A 24,665-nucleotide genomic window follows, 5' to 3' on the forward strand; every position below is an offset into this window, starting at 1 on the left:
AAATATTAAAGTAACTAGTTTTGATTAAATTTTTATTGAATTTTGTAGTAGAAAAGAAATAGTGTTATTTTACGCAAAAATTTGCAGTGGCCAAGATTCCGTGCCGGTGAGTGTATATAGATGTGTGTGTGACAAATAGGGATGGGTAGGTATCAATTGCGTGTTGAACTATCGATAATTTATGTAAATAAATATGTATCATAAGTAAATTTTATGTTCAATAAGTTATTAAAGGAAAAATATATGAATAAAGTATAAATATGTAATTTTTTTATTTGTTTACCAACTGAATAAAGTTTGTTTATTCCATTTGAATATTAAATATTATATAAGAAATTTTCTTGTATTAATTATAAGTACTTTAAAAAAATATGTTTAATTGGAATATCAGAAAAACGTGAGTACTTTTTAAATAATAAAGTTAATAAAATAAAAGATCGGGTTTAGTGCTATTTCTTTAATAATAAATCAAACAATAATAATAATGTTTTAAAAATGGTAAAAAATATTAAGGAATAATCAATAATTTAAAATGATAATATAATAAATAATATTAATAATTTTTTTATTTAATTTTATCCATTCTACTATCAAAATCTTCAAAATCAATTTAGCGGTTCAGAAAATATATCGTAACATTACATACTTTACATTTACACTATAATACATTCGCATTCATAATATTAGAAAGTGTATCATACAAAACACACCACAAATTTATATTTTATAATACATTTTTAAAAGAGTTTTAATTTTAAAGTTAAATAAATAATTTGTTAAAATATAGTTCTTCTAGTAAACTTTATATCGAGTACAGCGTTGGTCAGGTCACATCACTACGATCACGTGACGGCAGTGAGGCGCGCGAGCGAGCCTGCGCGTGTCCGCCTCCCACCTACCCTTCACCCCCGCGATGCTAGATTTATTTTCATAAAAATAAGTATAACAATCGACTTACTGATGAAATGTGATAGTGGATTTCAATTTTGTGTATTTTCTAGTATCGTTTTTGCAAGATAGAACTGCACATTTCACCATGTTTATTCGTAAATATAAAAAAAATCCAGAGCAACGCACTTCGTGAGCACTCAACCACGACTGCGAGCGCTCGCGGTGGGAGCGTCGTGTTGTTCCCACCTGTGCCTACTGTTCCCACTTGGTTGTTCGCACTCTATAGATAGTATATATACTCTAAGATCCCTTGTATCAAGCTTTTATCTAATAATTTTGCATTCAAAATAAACAACATTATAACTTATAAGTTATAACCTCTGAAGTCTGAACGCGTCCATAAATGTGTTTTTTTTTTTTACTTTTAAAACGCGTTCCAAACATTTAAAAAAGGATTTACAATGAATCGAATAAAACAAGCGCTGACGGATCGTACGAGCGTATATCCTGAAACTATCTCATCCCCCCCGCCGCCCCTACCACCCCTCGCTTTCACGGTTCTAATTTTTGGGGAATTTGGGGCATATTCGTAAATATGAAATGGAAAAAATATTTCGCGGTTAACGTCATTTTACGCTTTATTGCAATGGGCCTAGAGTCCGTTTCGTATTGACAGACGGTTGGAAAAAAATTACTTCATATGTCGTCCTTAAGACGGAGCGCCTCGCGCTGCGTATGTGTGTTTTGAACAGAGATGCTGTGGAGCGACTGTTATTGTGTTATTTTTATTTGCATGTGAAACATAATTATTGTGAATTTGTGTGTTCATAACTTTTGTTTACCATATTATAAACGTAAGTTTAAAAGCAATTATCATAAATCTTGTAGAAAGAATAAATTAGTATTATTTACTTACAATCTAAGGCTCCTTTGAACAATATGCATAGTAATTCAATTAGTTTTTTTTAACAATTCTCTCAGGCCGTGTGAACATAGATATTTTTTTTTCTTTTTAATCGCTTCATTATTGGTAAGAAACGTATATTCCAATAATAATGAAAAAAGATTTAATATAATTAAAGAATAACTATTGAAATGAAATTTTGAGTAGTACCTATTTATTCTGTGGATTGTGTATTAGGAAATGTTTCTTTGGCCGCACATAAATGCCGCTGTACGGCTGAAAATAAATAAAGCACAGCTTTTAAAATTTTCATTTAAAGACATAGAATTTAATTTACAAATTTTAATAAATACACAGCAGGGCACATCAAACCAAACAAAACATAATCAAAACGCAATAACTTATCAATAATATAATGATCAATAATAACTTTCACATCATTCTACAAACATTTAAACTAACACAATTAAAAAATAATTCAATACACCACTCCATTCACGTCATATTCCATCAACCGGCAATATATAGTATACGATGTAGCTATGCGAAGAAATATATAATATTTTCCTATATGTTTGTTCCATCATTTATACTTTATTACTATATAGCCGAACAACTATTCATAGAAACAAAGTATTTGTCTCTGATCCGCGTATGTGTGCGTGTATATGCGTGTGTGTGTAAGGGAGGGCTCAATTAAACATTTCCTTAATAAGAACTGAGAGATTTTCGCCGTATTATTATTATTTTTCGATATCTTATACGTATTAGAAATGACAATATTCAAGATTGATATAGAAATTAGAAATACACATTGATACAAAGAATTTAATTAAATTTGTAATAATATTTCTGAGAACATATTTTATATAACGTTTCGGATTTGAAATGTTCAAATACTCGAATGAAAGTTAATTTGTTAATCTGTTATCTTTAAAGACAAGGTATTTAATATTTGTACAGTAAGTAATACTACCGCACACAATTTTTAATCATTTTACTTTTGAAATTCTAAACTTTTATAGCACTATATAATATAACACAGAACATATGTACATAATATGTTCTGTGATCTATAATATCTAACTTGTAATAATCAGTAAAGAACAAGTCGTGGTCATGTTATTGATGGCTATGCCTAGATAGAGCAAGTTTTAAAACGCCAAATGGAAAACATTTTTTATGTGATTTTATTTTTTATGGGCCCTTGAAATTGTGAACATACTGGGTAATTTTATCTTTCTTGGCATTTTATTCTTTTTTTTTATTCCATTCGAAGATCTAATTTTTTTTAATAATTTCGAAGATCTAACGATAGAAAATGTTACCATACCGAATTGGCCTATCTTTCAGCTTAGCACACAAAAAAAATCAAGCATCTAGATTCTAGCGCAATAATTGTCGTCACCATGAGTGAAAATATCATCGTACTCGGCGATAGATGAAAAATTAAAAAAAAATGTCTGAAAATACGAAAAATCGCATAACATACATGGGGGTGATTCGGATAGCCCTCTAGGTCCTCTACCTCCCAGCTTCCGTTCATCACTACATTTTGGGACACCCTGTATAAGTATTTTGAAGTTTCCGAGTACCTACTAGCACAGACTAATAATAATATACTACGTATACAATACTAGTATTAATTTATTCATACAGCAATGATTTGCAATTAAAAATACGCCATCTAGTGTTATTTAGGTGTAACCTAATATGACGCTTGCATGTCAAATAAATGACAGATTATATGGCTTTACAAAACACTCGCTAGATGGCACTGTTATCAATTAAATTTTTAGTCATTTAGCAAGAAGCTTGTCATTAGGTCATTAGTCATCTCCGAGCTCTCTGACACTCCTTGAAGTGTCAGTCTCTTCTATCAAAAAAGCTCAAGTGATGAAACGTACATATTTGAAAATTATAGGTATATGAAGGAAATAATATATTACGTAATATGATGTAAAAATGTTGTAAATAAATTATAAAACATCGGACATCATGCATTTAACGTGCATCCATTCAAAATATGCAAACAAAAAACCTAGAACCAAAAGAAGAATGGATGACATGTCCTAACATTGAAACAGACTTCCCAGGATTAGCATATCTTTGTGATTTAAATAAACTGGTCGTGGCCAAAAAATCTGATGCTTTACATCATCTATTTGGCGATATACATGGAGGTTACACAATTTATAATGGAGAAGGACAAAAGGTATTTCTAGCCGTTGAAAAAAAGGTAAAAAAGAAGATAGAAATAAAAATATACAATTTTTACGGCAACGAAGTTATTAATTTGGAAAAGCCGGGAGAATATTGCATTAGCCGGTTCCTTATATGTTCCCCACCCGGCCAGTTTATTGGGAGCGTGAGAAAAATTAAATGTTTGAGAAAATTTTATATCAAAAACGCTCAAGGAGAAATAATCCTGACAATGAAACCTAGAGGTATATTTTGTATATATGACATATTCCGTGAGGATGTAAAGATTGGAAATGTCGTTAAAAAGAAATGCGTAAGAAACGCTGAAAATAATGACATCAATATTGTATTTCCTATGGAAATGAGCGTCGAACATAAATCTATATTGCTCGGAGCCTGTTTTCTTACTCGTTAAAAATACAACGTACGAACCTACAGGTATAATTAATTATCATTTTAATATTATGTTCTTTCATGACATCATGGAAACCGTTAACTGCTCTTTGTAATAAAATTAAACAATTTAATATTCTTATTTATTTGACCTACCTATATACAATTATATCTTAGAATTATATTGACCTAGCTGTCCCAAAAATGTTTTCCTACCTTACTCTTTATGAAATATCATGTTATTTAAGTATGTGAATGGATTCATCACATTAATTAATTAGGTAGCACAAAATATCGAAGGAAGTTTGAAATAAAAGAACAGAATAAAATCGAAAATTGTTTATTAAAGAAAATTAATAGCAAAAATCAGTCTTAACAATCATAACCTAATAATACTTATTGTATTTTAGAATATCAGTGTGTAGTAAATTAACGTTTCTTCTTTTTAATTGGAGTTTTTCCTTCTTCCGGTCCATTCTGGACTTCCTCGTCACCTTGAATCTTCCTTCGAACTGGCCCGGTGTGTGTTATTGGTATCGATCTCTCTCCCTTTTCACCTGAAGTTTTCGGAGCCATTATCGTCAACACTCCATCTGTGCACGACGAAACGTAAATGTAAAGTACACAACTCATTTAATTAGTATAGAATAAGATAACGTATAAACTCCTGAAGGCTTACGCCTGAAGGCTTATTTTTAGTATGAATAAATGTATGTCTTATTTGAGTTCTTAAATGTAAAGTTTTATATGTTTGGAAAGTAAAGTATTTAATCTGTCTAGTATTAACGTAGAGTAAGCTCCTGAAGGCTTATGCCTGAAGGATTATTTTATAACTAAGAATAGAATAGCGAATTTATATGTAAAGATGTTTGTTAAATTGTTATTACGTAGTCATAATTAGATAGGAAAATTCATGAAAGATTATGACTGAAGACTTATTTACTTGGAATTTAAAATATTTATGTCTTGTTTAATGATAGTAAATGTTTATGTTTGTTGAATATTGAAAATGTCTTTGTTTATGTGTTGCCTTAAGTATACGATAATGTTTTGTCTTTCTTTGAATCTACTATTGTAAATGTTAATATTTAATGATTATGTAATGATTAGGATATGTAAATTTAATGTTTCTTTTCCCGACAGCATCACGTCCGCGACTGCGCGCACAAACCGTTCCCCGCAGTATATTTATACACCTGAAGCGGGGGACGGGGTAGTATAAAAGTAAATTTCGGGAAAATCGTGCGCGCAGTCTAAACGGGGCGTTGGCGGGATATGTTATGGATGTAGAATTAATTAGTAATGTAATAATGAATGTAATGAAAACGTAGAAAATGTAAAATTGTGTAAAAATAAAGAGAATGAAAATAAAGGGTGAGGAAAGGGGCGTGGCCAGCCGGAGTGGAGGGGATAACACGTAGAGTATAAATATCGACGCAAAACCGGTTGCGTCATGGCATTCCAGTTGCTCCCGCGCTACAAGAAGAAACTAAGGAAATAACTCCGCTCCGGCTTGGCACCCTGGCCCTCTGCGTATGAAGAAATAATTGTTTGTATTATTTACAAACCCCCCCGCCACTACAGTCCACTTGAGAGGGCCTGCCGCCAACATTGGTCAGCTTCGAACCGGATCAGAAGAAAAATGAACACGAGAAGCCGGAGCGGAAGAGGAGCCACGCCATCGGTATCCGAGACGACCGCCACCGCCACAGGAACGTCATCAACGAACACATCGGAAGAAACGAGCGGCACGACGGAGACATCGGAGACCTGCACGACCGCGACGAGAACGACGAGGACAGAAGAAAAGAGCAGCTCGACGCCACCTACGCCGAGCACCATGCCCGCCGACAAGTTGCAGCCAGCGCCGTCACCCGTCGTAGGATACACAAACGCCGCTTTCGCGGCGCCAGCCGACAACGCCGACGCGCCGACGACCGCCGCTTTCGCGGCGCCAATAAGCAACGTCAACTTAAATACAAACGCCGCTCTCGCGGCGCCATCGAACGTCGCCGTCGGGTCGCCAGCACGCCGCTCGAAGACGCTCCGCCAGGCATCAGAGGTGCGGTCGCGGCGCTCCGTAGCCTCCCGCAAGAGACTCCTCGCGGAGTTGGAGGCGAAGGAACGCCTAGCCGAACTAAAGCTGGAACAAGCGAAGGCCGCAGCAGAACTAGAAAAGGCGCGGTTAGAAAGAATCCGCGCTGAAGAAGAATCAACAACGGAAGAGGAAGAAGAGGACTACGAACCGGAACGACGGGTCGAGTCGTGGTTGAAACAGCATTCAAGCCAGCCACTGCCACCCGCCGCCAACCCGACTCGCGAGCTCTCACCGCCACGCTACATAGCGAAGAACACCGACAACAAGGAAGACCGAGGATGGGGGGCCCGCCAGGAACAGGACGACGGGCAACGGGAACCGAAGAAAGACCCGCCCACGCGGTCACCAGAAGTTGCGGCAATTGTAACCGCCTTCAACGAAGTCGCAAGAAGCCAAAGGAAAGTAATAAGATACGGCGGTGAACTACCGACGTTCACCGGCTCCAGCAACGAGTGGCTATCGTTCAAGGCATCGTATGAAGAAACTGAAGAGGGATTCACCGACGGGGAAAACGTCGCACGATTGAGGAAGGCGCTGAAAGGAGCAGCCCTAGAAGCCGTCACCGCCCTACTCATATCACACACCGGACCCGAGAAGATCATCGAAGCCCTGCAGAGAAGGTTCGGCCGCCCAGACGCGCTCGTTTTGGGTGAAATGGAAAAAATTAAATCGCTACCACGAGTGTCGGACAACCCCCGGGATGTTTGCATATTCGCAAACAAAATAGCGAATATCGTCGCCACCGTCGAAATACTAGGAAAACCAGAATACCTGCACAGCCCGGAAATGCTGCGGCAGGTGCTCGAGAAGCTCACACCGATCATGAAGAATAAGTGGTACGACTTCGCCGCCGACGAACGAGACAAGACACCGCTACTGAAAAAGCTCGCAGAGTTCCTGAATAAAGAAGCAGACAAGTGCTCCAGTTACGCTCCGTTAGACACAGAGACGGAGAGGATAACAAGGAAAAGGACGGAGCGCGCCTACGCAGCAAGCAACGCGAGCGAGCGAGAAACAAGATGCCCGGTGTGCGAGCGAGAACACAAGCTTATCGAGTGCCGACAATTTACGAACAGCGACGTAAATACACGATGGGAAATAGCGAAGAAACATCGAGTGTGCTTCCGCTGTCTGCGAAGCAAACATCAACGAGCAACATGCCGCGCTCGTCCATGCGGCCTCAACGGGTGCACCATGAAGCACCACAAGATGCTCCATCATACAAAGACAGCGGAAAAGAAAAATGAAGAAACGACTCAACCGCAAGCCGAAACGAAGAACGACGAAAAAGTCCTCGTGTCGGCGATAAACATCAACAGCGCTACGTCGGAGCAACCTACGCGCCGCCGCGCGTATCTGAAGATCGCCCCCATCACCATCACGGGGCCGAAAGGAAAATGCGACACGTACGCGCTGCTCGACGAGGGAAGCACGGTGACCATCATAGAAACGGCGCTTGCAGAACAGCTGGGTCTCGACGGGCCACGCGAGTCCATCACAATTCAAGGTGTGAATGGACACGAGAACGAGCACGAGTACAGCAAGAGAGTGAAGGCACGAGTACGAGGACGGCATGAAGAAAAAGATTACGTATTAGACAACGCCCGCACCGTGCACCAACTCCACGCGTTCACGCAGTCCATCCGCGAAAGTGACATCGCCCGCTGCAACCATCTGCACGACCTGCAAGACGACCTGCTGTACGAGAATGCAACACCGAAGCTGCTGATCGGACAAGACAACTGGGAGCTCATTATAACACGTAAACTACGGCACGGCAAGAGGAGTCAGCCCGTCGCATCGAAGACACTGTTAGGATGGGTACTGCACGGCTGCCGTTCATCGAACAAGCACCCAGTTTTGTTCTGTTCTCATCTCTCGGAAGCGGAGAAGTCACCCGACACACTCGAAAATATGATGAAGAAATACTTCGAATTAGAATCCATCGGCATCGAACCTAAGCGACAGCGCAGCGACCCGGAGCAGCAGGCACTCAACATACTGGAAAAGAAAAGTCAACGCCTGCCGTCCGGCCGATATGAAACCGGACTCCTATGGAGAGACGAGTCCGCAGATACACCGAACAACTACGGCGACACACTGAAAAGACTGAAGACATTGGAAAAGAAATTGGACAAAGACGGAGAGCTGAAGAGACAATATGAGGAAAGAATCGAAAATCTACTCTCGTCCGGCTATGCAGAGAAGGCGCAGACTCCGCCCACCGGCGGGAGAGTGTGGTACCTCCCACACTTTCCAGTGATCAACCCGGACAAAGCGAAGATTCGTCTGGTGCACGACGCGGCCGCTAAGTCACACGGCCGCTCTCTCAACGACATGCTGCTGCCCGGGCCCGACCTACTGCAATCTCTGCCCGCCGTCATCATGAAGTTCCGTCAACATCCAATCGCCGTGTCCGCCGACATCAAGGAAATGTTCATGCAGATAAAAATTATAGAAGAAGACCGCGACGCGCTGCGCTTCCTCTGGCGTGGCGACCGACGCGACGACGGGCCGCCCGATGAATATCGTATGACATCGCTCATCTTCGGCGCCTCTTCATCACCGTGCACCGCGCTCTACATCAAGAATAGAAACGCGCAAGAACACGCGAACGAGAGTCCGGCAGCCGCACGCGCGATTCAAGAGAACCATTATATGGACGACTATATACATAGCTACGCGACCGAAGATGAAGCAAAGGAGATAACGGCGCACGTCGATCGCATACATCGATACGCCGGCTTCGAGCTACGTGGGTGGGCGTCGAACAAAGAAAACGCGATAAGAAACTTTACGAACACCGGGGCGACCACCGTCGAGATCGGCGGGAGCGAGACAGAGCGAACATTAGGGCTACTTTGGCATGTGAAGCAGGACTACATAGGCTTTCGTGTCAACACGAAACGTGTACCACAAGAAATAATCGAAAATAAGCGAACACCTACGAAGAGAGAAGCCCTCAGTCTCATCATGTCGGTCTTCGACCCACTCGGCCTCATCGCGCCCATCCTCACACCGGCGAAAAGGATAATGCAGGATACGTGGAAGTACAACACCGGCTGGGACGACCCCATTCCCGACGCGCTACAACACCGCTGGGAAAACTGGGTGGCGAATATACAGCATCTCGACGCGCTCCGCATCCCGCGCTGCTATGACTACGAACCCGCTGCTGAGAGAGAGGTACACACGTTTGTGGACGCCAGCGAAGAGGCATACGCAGCAGTCGTGTATATCAGAGCGACGCGCGCCGACGGATCAATACACATCGCGATCGCCGCCGCGAAAAGCAGAGTCACGCCCACGAAACCGGTATCGATTCCACGTCTGGAGCTGCAAGCCGCCCTGCTCGGAGCACGCCTCACACGAACAGTCGAGGAAGGCCACGACTTTGTCTTCAAGAGAAAAGTGTATTGGAGCGACTCGAGAACAGCACTCGCATGGATACGCGGCGAGCCCCGCACATACAAGACGTTTGTAGCGCACAGACTAGCCGAAATAGAAGATCTCACGAAGAAGGATGAATGGCGCTGGGTTCCCACGGCGCACAATACGGCGGACGACGCTACACGCAACACCCCCGCTGACTTCGACCCGCAACACCGTTGGTTCACCGGTCCAGACTTCCTCCGCTATGAAGAATGCGACTGGCCGGTTGAGAAGAAGGAAAACATCACCGACACGGGCGAAGAAAAAGAAAAATGCGGCGCGTTGAACTCGTCGGACCCCGCCCCCGCGTTCATCGACCTCGAACGCTTCTCAACATGGACTCGGCTAGTGCGCACAACGGCCCGCGTACTGCAATTCATCGAACTCTGTCGTCGCCCCAAACAACTCGTCAACGCAACACGTCGAAAACGTACAAGAAAAAACGAAGAAAAGGACGCGACGTGGAAAAGAAATACGAAAAAGAACAAAGAGAAAATCGTCTCGCGTCCGAACAACGAAGAAAGAAAATATATAATACTGAGTGCGCGCCACCTACGCGCCGCGGAAAACGTGCTTGTGAAATTAGCACAACAAGCAACGTACGGAAAAGAGATAGCGATACTACAGCGAGGAGACCCGCTCACTGAAAAATGTCAAGGTCCACTAGCGGGATTAAGTGTCGCATTGAACGAAGAAGGAATACTGAAACTACGAGGAAGGGTGAATGAAGCCAGCGCGATCGAGGCAGAGGCCGCAAACCCGACAGTGCTCGACGGAAAACACAAGTATACGCAGCTCTACATACAGCATGTACACGAAAAGTTACATCACGGCGGCGTCGAAATTGTAGTAAATGAACTAAGGCAAAGACTGTGGATAACAAGAATACGACCCGCGACAAAGGAGGTGCTAAAGAGCTGCCCGCGCTGCCGCCTGCTGCGCGCCAAACCCGCGCGCCCATCCACCGGCGACCTGCCTGCCGCACGCCTCGCGCATCACGCGCGCCCATTTACATTCACCGGACTCGACTACTTCGGCCCGCAAGAAGTAACCGTCGGCCGCCATCGAGAGAAGCGCTACGTGGCCCTCTTCACGTGCTTAACATCGCGCGCAGTACATCTAGAAGTCGTCGCCTCGCTCAGCACCGACTCAGCGATCAACGCGCTGCGCCGCTTCATAGCGCGGCGCGGCTGCCCGGCCGAAATATGGAGTGACAACGCGACGTGCTTCCGCGCGGCCAACCGAGAGCTCACGGACGCGTGGGCCGCACTTGAAGAAGAAGCAGCAGCCCGCCGCATCAGCTGGCGCTTCCTTCCGCCGGCCGCCCCATTCATGGCCGGCGCGTGGGAGCGCATGGTACGCACCGTGAAAGAAGCCCTACGCCACACGCTTCACGAGCAGCACCCCAGTGACGAGACGCTCGTCACACTCCTCGCCGAAGTAGAAGCCACCGTAAACTCACGCCCACTCACTCATGTGGCCGTGACCCCCGACGTGCCGCCCGCCATCACACCGAATATGATCCTGCTGGGCTCCAACTGTTACGTGCCGCCACCCTGCACCATCGAAGAAGACCAAACAACAGCGCGCACACACTGGAAGCGCGCGCAACAGCTCGCCGACACCTTCTGGCGACGCTGGGTGCGAGAGTACCTGCCCGTACTCCAACAGCGGCGGGAGCCCCACGCAAGCGGCGCGGCCCCCAAGATCGGCGACCTGGTCATCGTGTGCGACTCCAATCATCCGAGGAACACGTGGCCCCGAGGACGAGTCATCGCCACGTATCCCGGCAAGGACGGCGAGGTACGAGTGGTCGACGTGGAGACCAGCGGCGGCAGAATCCTCCGGCGGCCCACCAAGAAGATCGTCGTGCTACCAGTTCGAATCGCAGAGTGCGACGGCGGGAGAAATGTGCACGACGAAACGTAAATGTAAAGTACACAACTCATTTAATTAGTATAGAATAAGATAACGTATAAACTCCTGAAGGCTTACGCCTGAAGGCTTATTTTTAGTATGAATAAATGTATGTCTTATTTGAGTTCTTAAATGTAAAGTTTTATATGTTTGGAAAGTAAAGTATTTAATCTGTCTAGTATTAACGTAGAGTAAGCTCCTGAAGGCTTATGCCTGAAGGATTATTTTATAACTAAGAATAGAATAGCGAATTTATATGTAAAGATGTTTGTTAAATTGTTATTACGTAGTCATAATTAGATAGGAAAATTCATGAAAGATTATGACTGAAGACTTATTTACTTGGAATTTAAAATATTTATGTCTTGTTTAATGATAGTAAATGTTTATGTTTGTTGAATATTGAAAATGTCTTTGTTTATGTGTTGCCTTAAGTATACGATAATGTTTTGTCTTTCTTTGAATCTACTATTGTAAATGTTAATATTTAATGATTATGTAATGATTAGGATATGTAAATTTAATGTTTCTTTTCCCGACAGCATCACGTCCGCGACTGCGCGCACAAACCGTTCCCCGCAGTATATTTATACACCTGAAGCGGGGGACGGGGTAGTATAAAAGTAAATTTCGGGAAAATCGTGCGCGCAGTCTAAACGGGGCGTTGGCGGGATATGTTATGGATGTAGAATTAATTAGTAATGTAATAATGAATGTAATGAAAACGTAGAAAATGTAAAATTGTGTAAAAATAAAGAGAATGAAAATAAAGGGTGAGGAAAGGGGCGTGGCCAGCCGGAGTGGAGGGGATAACACGTAGAGTATAAATATCGACGCAAAACCGGTTGCGTCATGGCATTCCAGTTGCTCCCGCGCTACAAGAAGAAACTAAGGAAATAACTCCGCTCCGGCTTGGCACCCTGGCCCTCTGCGTATGAAGAAATAATTGTTTGTATTATTTACAAACCCCCCCGCCACTACAGTCCACTTGAGAGGGCCTGCCGCCAACACCATCAGAAGACAATTTAGATTCCACCATTTCTGGGTTACAGCCTTCTGGCAGAAGATACCGACGTTTGAACTGTCTAGAAATATATCCATGTTCATCTTTCTTTTCTTCGTGTTTGCCTTCTACTATGATATGGTTATCTGCGGTTTTGACTGATATCTCATCTGGCGAAAAGTGCTGCACATCCAGATTAACTTGAAATTTATCCTTGTCCGACTTAATTGTGGAACCGACGTCACGAGTTAACGCTGACAGGTTACGCCAAGGTCTCAAATAGTTGCGAATTGGACGATCGAAGACATCTGTTAAGAAATCATCTGACGCTAAATCCAAACCAAATAGCTGATCGTGAAGTCGTCTCGGCCTCAACTCGTAATCTAATAAATAAGGTAATAGAGCCATTGTAATAACACTGTGGTACACAGCACACTTGCAACTTGCAAGAACTTCGAAGCTCGCTCAAGCTCTCAATTCAGAATAATAACAGCGCGGAGGCAAAGCGTCGCTTATATAGTTAAAAAACATGGTTTCCATAACATTCGCGAAACAAGTAGAATATTCAAGAACGTTATTTTATACAGAGCCATCTAGCGTCTAGTAGCTATACTTCAAGACGATATCTTCTTTTAAAATTAGAACTCATATTACCTCTGCCCAATAGATGGCGCTCGAACAAAAGTATACGATCATTTAAAAAAATATATAAATTTAAGGTTACAGTTTACAGTACCACAGGTTTGTACTAATGTATATAATAAAATATAATAATTAATTCCGTAAACATTAGTTAGTTCAATAAATAATAATAAAAACGAAATGGAATGGATAATAAACAAAATTTTGTATGGGTAAAATTTAATGTTCTGTGAATTTAAATGTTTACCAATAAATCTAGTAGAGGGCGCTTTAGTAATTTAGATAAATTAAACATTTTGAAACGTTTAAAAAATTAATTACTGTAATGTCACAGAATATTCAATTGTAGCTGACGTTAGTACCTAATTTATAAATTTAAACAATGTACCTAAATGTTTTTTATGTATTTAATTTAAATTGTTTGAAACAGAAAAATTTTAGTGATGATCATCCTTATCTTTATGATTAATCATGATGTAGTTACCTATAATTATGTAGGTATTATTTTTTCGCGCCAAATTCCATGACAAGTACCTAAGTATTTAGCAAGTTAGTTCCTAAAACCTAGGTAGTGTATAAAAGGCACTTAAATATTTTTTTCATTGACCATTTCACTTAGTTAAATCTGTAGAATCGAATGAGTTCAACGTTTCATTGATAACATAAGATATTATGAATCACTATAGAATTTTTAGGTTATGTAGGTATGGCACGTTTATATATTATGTCTGCTGACCAAGTATGAAGTAAGTTCATTATTTCCGGTCTTTGCCGGTATAATTATTTACTATACCGCGGCCGGAGTATTTTCTTATCAGAATTTCACTTAAAAAATTTAATTAAATTTCAAGCTGACATTGATCATTTTTTAAGTTTTTATAACATGCTTTGTCTAATGAATGACATTTAGGTATTACTTAGTACATACTTACATAAATAAAAGTTAGGTAATAAAAAATTGCTAAGTATGTAGGTAGGTAGGTAGGTATTTGAGTTAGGTGCTTTTTGTTGCCTCAGATTATTACCTTATTGCAGGTTGTAGCATAGGTGCTGTATAGGTAATGTACCTGGGCATTTTCACAAAAATGTACCCCCTCCTTGAAAAATATATTTTTTTTTGATAGTATTATATTTTAAACTTTTTTTGGTCTCTTTAAAACGGAAATTCAATATACTTCAAGAAAACATATAATATGATGGGTTTAAAATGAGAAAACTGTAAAAATAATAAGACACAATGGAAAGTCTCGCAATTTTATATCAGTTGTGTGACTATATTCAGTAGCTGGAAAAACAGTGCAAAATATAAGAATTTTTAGATATTGTTTATTTATTAACTTAAAATCGTTATTTTGTATATTTTAAACACTCACTATTCCCAACTTTTGGATCTAAGCTAATTAAAAAAAACAATAGTATATTCAGTATTGTGACTCTGGTACTTTAACTGTCATTATTATCTTTACATTTAAAATGTTAGATACTTTTTTAGAGAAAAGGCCACAAATATTACACTTATGTATTATTCTCCATTAAAGAGACTGATTTGAAGGGCATTAAATGTAAAATCTACTGAAATATTTAAAAAATTCAGCTCCGTAATATAGGGACAGTCACACAACCGAATACCCAAAAAAGGAAAGGGTGCGTTTACATGGCGAAAAAAAAGTACGCAGGCACACATAATAAATATAATTATAAACTTAACTTAACTTCAAACTAAATTATCACAATCAGTTCGGGCTTAAGCCATCACATTATTATTATTTATCTAAAGGGTAAATTACTATCAAGATTCAAGAATAAGAAGTCTCTTTTATGTTTTATATTGGCACTAATCAAATTAATCAGTCGATAATCAGTCTTCGTGATTCGTTTATAACATTAACCTTAAATAATCTCAATCACCATATTGGATAAAAAAATCTTGTTTCAGTGGACGCTGCAAACACGAAGGTTAATCTGTAAATAAAAAAAAAACCAATGAAAAATATCGTGAAAAAAATTAATTTTTGTTCCATTATTATCTTTAGTACTTACTTATACAAGGTACATTGTCTAGATTCTTAGTTCTGCTGGCTTATTTTGTTTCTTTTTCTGCATAATGCTTCTTTTTTTTCTTCAAAAAAAAATTTTACTTACTCATGCAAAATGATCAATCAGCTGTTGCGATTTGTATGGGGAAATAATTTTTATTTTTGAAATCTACTTTTTGCCGTAGTTTCCTACTCAGTCAAAAATGTCTTGGAAAAATATTTTTATAGCTCAAGAAAATCGCCATGTAAACATTGCTTTATGTGTTCAGGCATGTTGTGACTTTTCGTTCAGCGTATATGTGACCGCTCAAATAGTCACACAGCGGAAGTCACATTTGATAATCCTCTAGTAATAAAAACGGTTTAAAATATAACCACAACACTTATATTCATCAAAACTTTTGATCAACTTACATATAAAAACATTTAAAACAAAATTAACTAAATACTACAAGATAAATAGATAGAAATAAGCCAAAATATGGTCACATACCTGAATGAAGAATTTGGTCCCTGCGGCTTGCAAACACGCGTGCACTCCTTCTAAGCAGTTTTTTGACCCTGAGGGCTTCTAACCTGATAAGTTGCATAGCAGTAGCTATGGTGTTGACAGTAATGCAAAAATATTTGAACCACAGTAATTTTCTTTTTAGAAAATCGGTGACACAACTGAATGTTCCGGGAAGGACAATTTTTTTGATTTTATTTTTTATTTTTTTATCTTTTATTTTGTTATATAAGATTATTATATTTTAACTATTATCACAGTAACTGATTATCCTGGACCAAATAAAACCTTAAAAGATGGTACCTTTCTTACAAAAAAGTTAAGAAATAATTTAATAAACGCGTAAGAGTAAGCAGGGGACAGCGTAAAATTACCCATTTTTCAATTGTTATTTATGATTAACTTAACTTTATTTTAGATTTTGTCATAGTTTTTGTTAAAAAAACAAAATATTGTATACGTATAATCACTTTGATAACATATATAAATAATTCTGGCAACTACTTCATTATATAGAATTTAATGAATTCGAGGGACAGTTGAAAATCAGGGGGGTATACATTTTTGTGAAAATGCCCACCTACAAGTCGGTAGGTGGTCAGTGCTAAATAAAATACCTAAGTAAATTTTAGTTTTCAACTTTCAAGATTTAGGTATTAAATTTTATAAGAAGTAATTTTATACCTAGTAGCACAGACTAATAATAATATACTACGTATACAACTAGTAGGAACCTAGTAGGTAATTAAATGGATCAAATAAAACAATGTGTAGTAATAAGTACCTAGGTGTAGAAATACATATTTTTGAGTCTAAAAACGAATAATCATAAACTTTTCATATAATGAATAGTGCTTGTATCGTAAATACATTATAAGCAAGTAAAAAGTGCATAATACTGTTCAGATTCAGAAAATCAATATTCGTAGAACATATTTCTAGATGTACTTTTCAACGATAAAAAGGCAAATCGGAAACGACTAGCGCTTATAGCGGCGAGAAGATAAACCATTCACCGGATACAGTTCGAAAGTTCTAGACTTAATTTTATTTTTGTATAAATCTTGAAAATAATGAATGAAAGCTTGCTGTAAGCAAACAATATTATTATTATTTATTATTTCCTACTTTTTTATATAACAAATAATTACTTATTCTATATAAATAGTGTGATTAACAATAAAATCTATAGAAGGTTCTCGAACAATCCAGAAAATTCTATATAGTTATTGAGCGTAAATAAGGGCGCCATCTAGTGGTGAGTAGTTAAACAAAAAAGTTGAATCATGTATTGTAAACATTTTTTGGTTAATGCAACAAATATTATTATTGTACATTGCATTGTTGTCACAACTCAAGTGCAGACAAAATATACAGCTAATCCAAAATTAATACAAGCCGATAAGCCATTTTTAGGGTTCCGTAGCCAAAATGGCAAAAACGGAACCCTTATAGTTTCGTCATGTCCGTCTGTCCGTCTGTCCGTCTGTCCGTCTGTCACAGCCGATTTACTCGGAAACTATAAGTACTACAGTGATGAAATTTGATGGGAATATGTGTTGTATGAACCGCTACAAAAATATGACACTAAATAGTAAAAAAAAGAATTGGGGGTGGGGCCCCCCATACATGTAACTGAGGGATGAAATTTTTTTTTTCGATGTACATACCCGTGTGGGGTATCAATGGAAAGGTCTTTTAAAATGATATAAAGTTTTCTAAAAAACATTTTTCTTAAAGTGAACGGTTTTTGAGATATCAGCTCTCAAAGTCGTAAAAAGTATGTCCCCCCCCCTCTATTTTTATAACTACGGGGTATAAAATTCTAAAAAAAATAGAGGTGATGCATGCTAATTAACTCTTTCAACGATTTTTGGTTTGATCAAAGTATCTCTTATAGTTTTTGAGATAGGTTGATTTAACTGTAATTTTGGTTAAGTTATTGTGCTTACACTGAAAACGATGGCTGAACCTTATAAGATAGATCAAAAAATATACTACAGTATTGTACACCTTTAAAAATCCGCGATGATGTATAAATTGACATAATAAGTTTATTATATTTGCTGCTACGGAACCCTTTGTGCGCGAGCCCGACTCGCACTTGGCCGGTTTTGACTTATAAGGAGAATTTTAATAATGAAAATATGAAGATATGTATCTTTCCTGTACAAATGTATAGTACCTAATTATTATTAGTTATACAAGAATGCAACTAAAACAAACTAAAACCAGTAGATCACAACTTGCGGTTTATGTAGTTATAAAACTTAAAAAAAATTATGATACTATGTTAAGAACAGCTGTTTGTAATTTTAGGTTAATAGGAAAGATTAATGTTAAATGAGATGAAAAAAAATTTTTTTTTTCAAATCATGTATCATCGCTGACCCTGGTAAATAGTGCAAATCATATTTTAAACATAATAATTATACCACCACTGTAAATTTTATTGTAAAACATTTTTCCTGCGAATAAATGAATTACGTATCATTTACTTCCATTATTATTGCTCAATGTTACAAATAAATTAATCGTTGATCGTATTCCAATATATCTCTAAAATGATAATGTCTCATACTCAAATGACAATGATTAATCAGTATTTACTTATCTATTTTTAAAAGCAAAACTCATTAGTCATTCAAGTTACTGAAAAAGGTTGAGTCCACCTGGAATTTACCCCACTAAATCGAGAAGTTTCTATTCGATCACAGATGTCGCCCGTTTTGCAAAGCTATAAAAGCCAGTTTATGCTACGAGCCGGCGTCATTTGTGAAATACAAGCGAAGTGATTATATTAGTGCTATTCGCTGCGAAATTATACCACGTGTATTCAATTCAACTGCACGCCGCATTGATAGTTTTTATAGAAGTTAATTTAAATCTAGTCCAAAATGCCTGAAGAAATGGAGACAGCGCCCGCGGAGGTCGAGACCTTCGCCTTCCAGGCGGAGATCGCCCAGCTTATGTCACTGATCATCAACACATTCTACTCCAACAAAGAAATCTTCCTTCGTGAGTTAATTTCTAACTCATCTGACGCTTTGGATAAGATCAGGTATGAATCTCTCACTGATCCCTCAAAATTGGACAGTGGCAAGGAGTTGTACATCAAGATCGTGCCCAACAAGAGCGAGGGCACCCTCACCATCATTGATACCGGTATTGGTATGACAAAGGCTGATTTAGTCAACAACTTGGGTACGATCGCCAAGTCTGGCACAAAGGCATTCATGGAAGCCTTACAAGCCGGCGCTGACATCAGCATGATCGGTCAGTTTGGTGTAGGTTTCTACTCGTGCTACCTAGTCGCCGACCGTGTCACTGTACACTCGAAGCACAATGATGACGAGCAGTACATGTGGGAGTCGTCTGCGGGCGGTTCCTTCACCGTGCGCCCAGACCCCGGCGAGCCCCTCGGCCGTGGTACAAAGATCGTGCTCCACGTTAAGGAGGACCTCGCCGAGTACATGGAAGAGCAAAAGATCAAGGAAATCGTAAAGAAGCACTCTCAATTCATCGGTTACCCGATCAAGCTTGTCGTTGAGAAGGAACGTGAAAAGGAGCTTTCGGACGACGAGGCTGAAGAGGAAAAGAAAGAGGAAGACAAGGAAGATGACAAACCTAAAATCGAGGATGTCGGTGAGGATGAGGACGAAGACAGCAAGGACAAGAAGAAGAAAAAGAAGACTATCAAGGAAAAGTACTCTGAAGATGAGGAATTGAACAAAACCAAACCCATCTGGACGCGTAACGCTGATGACATTACACAGGAAGAGTATGGTGACTTCTACAAATCCTTAACAAACGATTGGGAAGACCACCTGGCCGTCAAACACTTCTCTGTTGAAGGTCAACTTGAATTCCGCGCCCTCCTCTTTGTCCCACGTCGTGCTCCATTTGATCTCTTTGAGAACAAGAAGCGCAAGAACAACATCAAATTGTATGTGCGAAGGGTGTTCATCATGGACAACTGCGAAGACTTGATCCCTGAATACCTAAACTTCATCAGGGGTGTGGTCGACAGCGAAGACTTGCCATTGAACATTTCTCGTGAAATGTTACAACAAAACAAAATCCTTAAAGTAATTAGGAAGAACTTAGTTAAGAAATGCTTAGAACTCTTCGAGGAGTTGGCCGAAGACAAGGAGAACTACAAGAAATTCTATGAACAATTCAGCAAAAACTTGAAACTTGGTATCCACGAAGACACCCAGAACCGCAACAAGCTTGCTGATTTGCTTCGTTACCACACATCTGCCTCTGGCGACGAGGCTTGCTCTCTTAAGGAATATGTATCTCGCATGAAGGAGAACCAGAAGCACATCTACTACATCACTGGTGAAAACAGAGATCAAGTAGCCAACTCATCCTTTGTCGAGAGGGTTAAGAAACGTGGCTTCGAAGTAGTCTACATGACAGAGCCCATTGATGAGTATGTAGTACAACAGATGAAAGAGTATGATGGCAAGAGCTTGGTTTCAGTCACAAAGGAGGGTCTAGAGCTTCCCGAGGATGAAGATGAAAAGAAGAAGCGTGAGGAGGACAAAGTCAAGTTTGAGAACCTCTGCAAGGTTATGAAGAACATCCTTGACAACAAAGTTGAGAAAGTCGTTGTATCCAACAGGCTTGTTGAATCTCCTTGCTGCATTGTCACAGCGCAGTACGGCTGGTCAGCGAACATGGAGCGTATCATGAAGGCACAGGCTCTCCGTGACACATCCACTATGGGATACATGGCTGCCAAGAAGCATCTTGAAATCAACCCTGACCACTCGATTGTTGAGACGCTCAGGCAGAAGGCTGAAGCTGACAAGAATGACAAAGCTGTTAAGGACTTGGTCATCCTTCTGTACGAGACAGCTCTTCTTTCATCTGGTTTCACCCTTGATGAACCCCAGGTGCATGCTTCTCGCATCTACCGCATGATCAAGCTTGGTCTTGGCATTGATGAGGACGAACCAATACAAGTTGAGGAAGCCACCGTTGGAGATGTGCCACCACTAGAGGGTGATGCTGATGATGCATCCCGCATGGAAGAAGTAGATTAAACTATTTCCCGCCTATTATTAACCATTTAATGGTACATTTGTGTTTTGTTTGTGCACTGGTGTACAGCCAAAGACTGATTTAGTTCAAATTCCATTATTTTAAAATAAATAAGTATTATAATAATACTTCTTTTGTTTTCATTAAACCTGTAATATTTTTAACAATTGTAATGGATGTCTATGTAATATGTTTAAATAGCTGTAACGTTCCAATTGTTAGATATAAGATTCCAACATGATTAAAATATTATTAAATATTCAAAATATCTTTCATTTCAACATTTCCTAACACTTCTACATACATTATAAAGGTATAACTTACAATAGGTACACATAATTTATTTATTTTTAAATTCCCCATTTCATTTGATTTCATTACATAAAAAGTGAAAAATCTAAGTAGGTATTTCATTATTTTTCACATTACACTCACTAAAGACAACATTTTATAATATCATAATGCCTGTCTTGCAATAATTTGGAACTACAGAAAACAAGTTCGCTATCACTGAAAAGTTTCATCACAAAATTTATTGTACATTCTAGTAATTAGCGAGGTAGGTATCATCACTGAAACACAAAATGTATATTCGTAATAGGTACCTAATTTTTATATTTATTCTATACCTGTGCAAAATCTTAGGTAGGTAAGTACCTAGGTACTTACATACCTACTGTACTGTGTGGTATTGTAATAAAATTTCTGAAAGTATAGTACAGGTAGGTATATTCAAGTTTTTGAGTTTATTCGTAACATACAATACAGAAATACAATTTTTTCCTTTTTGTACAATATTACTGTAGTTAGATTTGATGAAATAAACAATAATAAAATTATGAATTATCGTACATAGTTTCATCCATGTTTCATCAGTTCATAAACAATGTATCTTATTAACTCTTGACTCTGTCTATAATCCATACTAATATTATAAATGCGAAAGTAACTCTGTCTGTCTGTCTGTCTGTTACTCAATCACGCCTTAACAACTGAACCAATTTGCATGAAATTTGGTATAGAGATATTTTGATACCCGAGAAAGGACATAGGATAGGATTTATCCCAGAAATCTCACGGGAACGGGAACTATGCGGGTTTTTCTTTGAATGCGCGGGCGATGCCGCGGGTGGAAAGCTAGTAATGATATAAATAATGCAGTCATCTCTAGGCTTATCTCTAGGATGCTGAATCATTTTACTTTTGTGTCGTGAGTCGTCAAGACTCAAGAACTATTGCGTATTACTTTAAAAATACAAAACAGGTAAGTACCTAGGTAATAAATAAAAATGAAATTAATTAAAAAAACATTACGACGATGTGTGTAGTCTCCTGTCCCCTTAGTTGGGTAGGTAATAGGTATGGGGCAGATACATTATGAATCTATACTAATATTATAAAGCTGAGGAGTTTGTTTGTTTGTTTGAACGCGCTAATCTCGGGAACTACTGGTCAGATTTGAAAAATTCTTTCGGTGTTAGATAGCTTATTTATCGAGGAAGGCTATAGGCATATCATCACGCTACGACTAACAGGAGTGGAGCCACGGGGGTGAAACCGCACGGAGCAGCTAGTATAATAGGTATATGACTGATCGATCTTTTGTAGGGACTGATCAGCCTCCTGCGCTCCTGCCAGACGGTTTAATTAAATTAACACACGTATCAGTTTCACCTGTATGTGTGCATGTAAGTTGTAACCATGTTGTAACCGATTCTTTTTATTTTGACTTGCTTTAACCGTTAACGAAAGAAAAAAAATATAATTTAAACTTTGTACTCTTATCATGGTCCGCTGACAATGCAATAATTTCTTGATTTTATCTTATTATCCTGAATAATATAAAAACAAATATTTTTTTACGTTTTAGTTAATTCTATCATCTATTTCTATTTGTCCCCCTCGCCGGGAATCGAACCCAGAACCCCTTGGTTATACAGTCTACTGACGCGACGTTACACACGTGACGTTTCACCGGTCTGAAACTATTTGGGCCTTTCATTCATACCGTAATTTAGACGTGACGAAGAAACCGACAGTCAGAGGTACTTTGATACGAGTTAAAATTACATACCTATATTATGATATTAGCACAACATTGGTAGGGATAATAGTTAAAAATAATATAATATTATAATATAGATAAAGTTTACCTTAGAGACTAGAGTTGACCTGTTAGTCAGAGAAGCAAAAATGATATTTACCAATATTATTTATTATCTTAATTCTTAGATATTGTATTGGTATGGTATTGGTAGGTATGCCGTATGTTCAATCAGTAGATATCATTTTTACTTCTAGCACAGATTAGATCTTCTAGTCGCTAAATTTTTTGTATATTTTTCTATTAGGAACCTAACTAAGTAGGTACTCCATGTTAAAAGACAAATACAATAAATTTTAGTATAAAATTAAGTTAAAAATGTGTCTACTTAGCTAATTAGCACTTTATTCTATTTGATAGAACATTTGATCATCTCTGAATCTAAACAAATATGAATCATTCCCATCTATGTATAGCGTATGTGTTGTGTTTTATACATATTGTGTTAAATTCGCTGCATGAAATCTCGAATATTCGAGACAAACTTACTGCGCCTGTCTGACCTTAATAGCAAATGCGCTTTAAATCGATATACTTCGACGCGCAGGTGTACTAGAACATGCAGCTTCTAGAAAGAAAGTCTAGGTTTAAATGTCAAAGGGCGCAATGAGTTTTGCTAGGTATTATTTAAACGAAACCTGTGATTTTACAAAGAAATAGTAGTAAGTTGCCGAATATTATATTATGTAACGACTTTATTTACGTTTTGCATTATAAAATAATAAAAAAATTGTGATTTTAATACATTTTAAAAGCCTTATTTATTTAAAATATAATAATTATGTACAAGTAGCAGTAGTATAAATGGTATTTTTTACAATATGAATTGAATAAATATTGTTACTGGTTTTAAATAGAAAGAGTTTAAATACTTATGCTTTCTTGAAAAATAAGCGTATAAAAATTCATGCCATATTTCATTTCTAAGTACATACTTACTGTATTATTTATTTCCATATCCCTAGATATATTTTCAACTATTCATAAAAATTATAAGCATTCCCTTTATTCTGAGCCGGACGTCTAGAAATTTCTAATACACGGTTAGCTTTACAAAAATACAAAGCAGCTGATAGGTACTTACATACTTATAATATATTGTAACTTCATAAAAATTCTTACATTATGTTTTATCAAAACAGGGATTTGTTTTAATTTATATGGTGTTTGTATAATGTCTACTAACTGTCCCGGCAATTACGTTCTTCTGCTTTACTCTGATCACTTAGGGGTATGAAAATTTCATGAGAATCGGTCCAGCCGTTTTGGAGGAGTATGGTAACTAATATTGTGACACGGAAATTTTATGTACCTATAAAATTGTATTGGTGTAAATAATTGTTGGCTTTCCGAAAATAAATAAATAAATAATAACGTTCTAGAAAGATTCGTATTTACTTTGTTATCTAAATTTGAATAATGAATAGGTACTTACATTGTACATTGTACAAATTGAAATATGTATATTGTATATATATACGAA

The 24,665-nt window shown here is 38.5% G+C and overlaps 3 protein-coding genes and 1 long non-coding RNA gene across 4 annotated transcripts; 2 read left to right on the forward strand and 2 right to left on the reverse strand.

Moving 5' to 3' along the window:
- The first annotated feature begins 3,648 nt into the window (after window positions 1-3,648).
- Window positions 3,649-4,508, forward strand: LOC123703526 (phospholipid scramblase 2-like). The gene has a single exon (XM_045651571.1). It carries the CDS (start codon window positions 3,822-3,824, stop codon window positions 4,410-4,412), a length of 591 nt encoding a protein of 196 aa, XP_045507527.1. The 5' UTR covers window positions 3,649-3,821; the 3' UTR covers window positions 4,413-4,508.
- A 206-nt stretch (window positions 4,509-4,714) lies between these two features.
- LOC123703412 (protein lethal(2)essential for life-like) lies at window positions 4,715-13,373 on the reverse strand. The gene is made up of 2 exons (XM_045651372.1): window positions 12,849-13,373; window positions 4,715-4,980 (listed from the first exon to the last, which is right to left on the reverse strand). Exons 1-2 carry the CDS (start codon window positions 13,246-13,248, stop codon window positions 4,820-4,822), a joined length of 561 nt encoding a protein of 186 aa, XP_045507328.1. The 5' UTR covers window positions 13,249-13,373; the 3' UTR covers window positions 4,715-4,819.
- Window positions 13,374-15,159: 1,786 nt separating this feature from the next.
- LOC123703488 lies at window positions 15,160-16,253 on the reverse strand. The gene is made up of 2 exons (XR_006753003.1): window positions 16,012-16,253; window positions 15,160-15,444 (listed from the first exon to the last, which is right to left on the reverse strand). It is a non-coding gene; the product is annotated as an uncharacterized LOC123703488 (long non-coding RNA).
- Window positions 16,254-18,786: 2,533 nt separating this feature from the next.
- LOC123703437 (heat shock protein 83) lies at window positions 18,787-21,344 on the forward strand. The gene has a single exon (XM_045651432.1). The coding sequence runs from the start codon at window positions 18,924-18,926 to the stop codon at window positions 21,078-21,080; it is 2,157 nt and encodes a 718-aa protein (XP_045507388.1). The 5' UTR covers window positions 18,787-18,923; the 3' UTR covers window positions 21,081-21,344.
- The last annotated feature ends 3,321 nt before the right edge of the window (window positions 21,345-24,665 follow it).

The sequence above is a fragment of the Colias croceus genome, chromosome 26 (assembly GCF_905220415.1).
Source record: "Colias croceus chromosome 26, ilColCroc2.1".
In the NCBI taxonomy this organism is placed as follows: Eukaryota; Metazoa; Arthropoda; class Insecta; order Lepidoptera; family Pieridae; genus Colias; species Colias croceus.

Excerpts from the sequence above, each read along its gene's own strand:
- LOC123703437 (XM_045651432.1), top strand. The coding sequence starts at position 18,924 with ATGCCTGAAGAAATGGAGACAGCGCCCGCGGAGGTCGAGACCTTCGCC.
- LOC123703526 (XM_045651571.1), top strand. The coding sequence starts at position 3,822 with ATGCAAACAAAAAACCTAGAACCAAAAGAAGAATGGATGACATGTCCT.
- LOC123703412 (XM_045651372.1), bottom strand. The coding sequence starts at position 13,248 with ATGGCTCTATTACCTTATTTATTAGATTACGAGTTGAGGCCGAGACGA. Across the intron at positions 4,981-12,848 it reads ATCTAAATTGTCTTCTGATG|GAGTGTTGACGATAATGGCT; the intron begins GTGTTGGCGGCA and ends CGTGCACAGATG.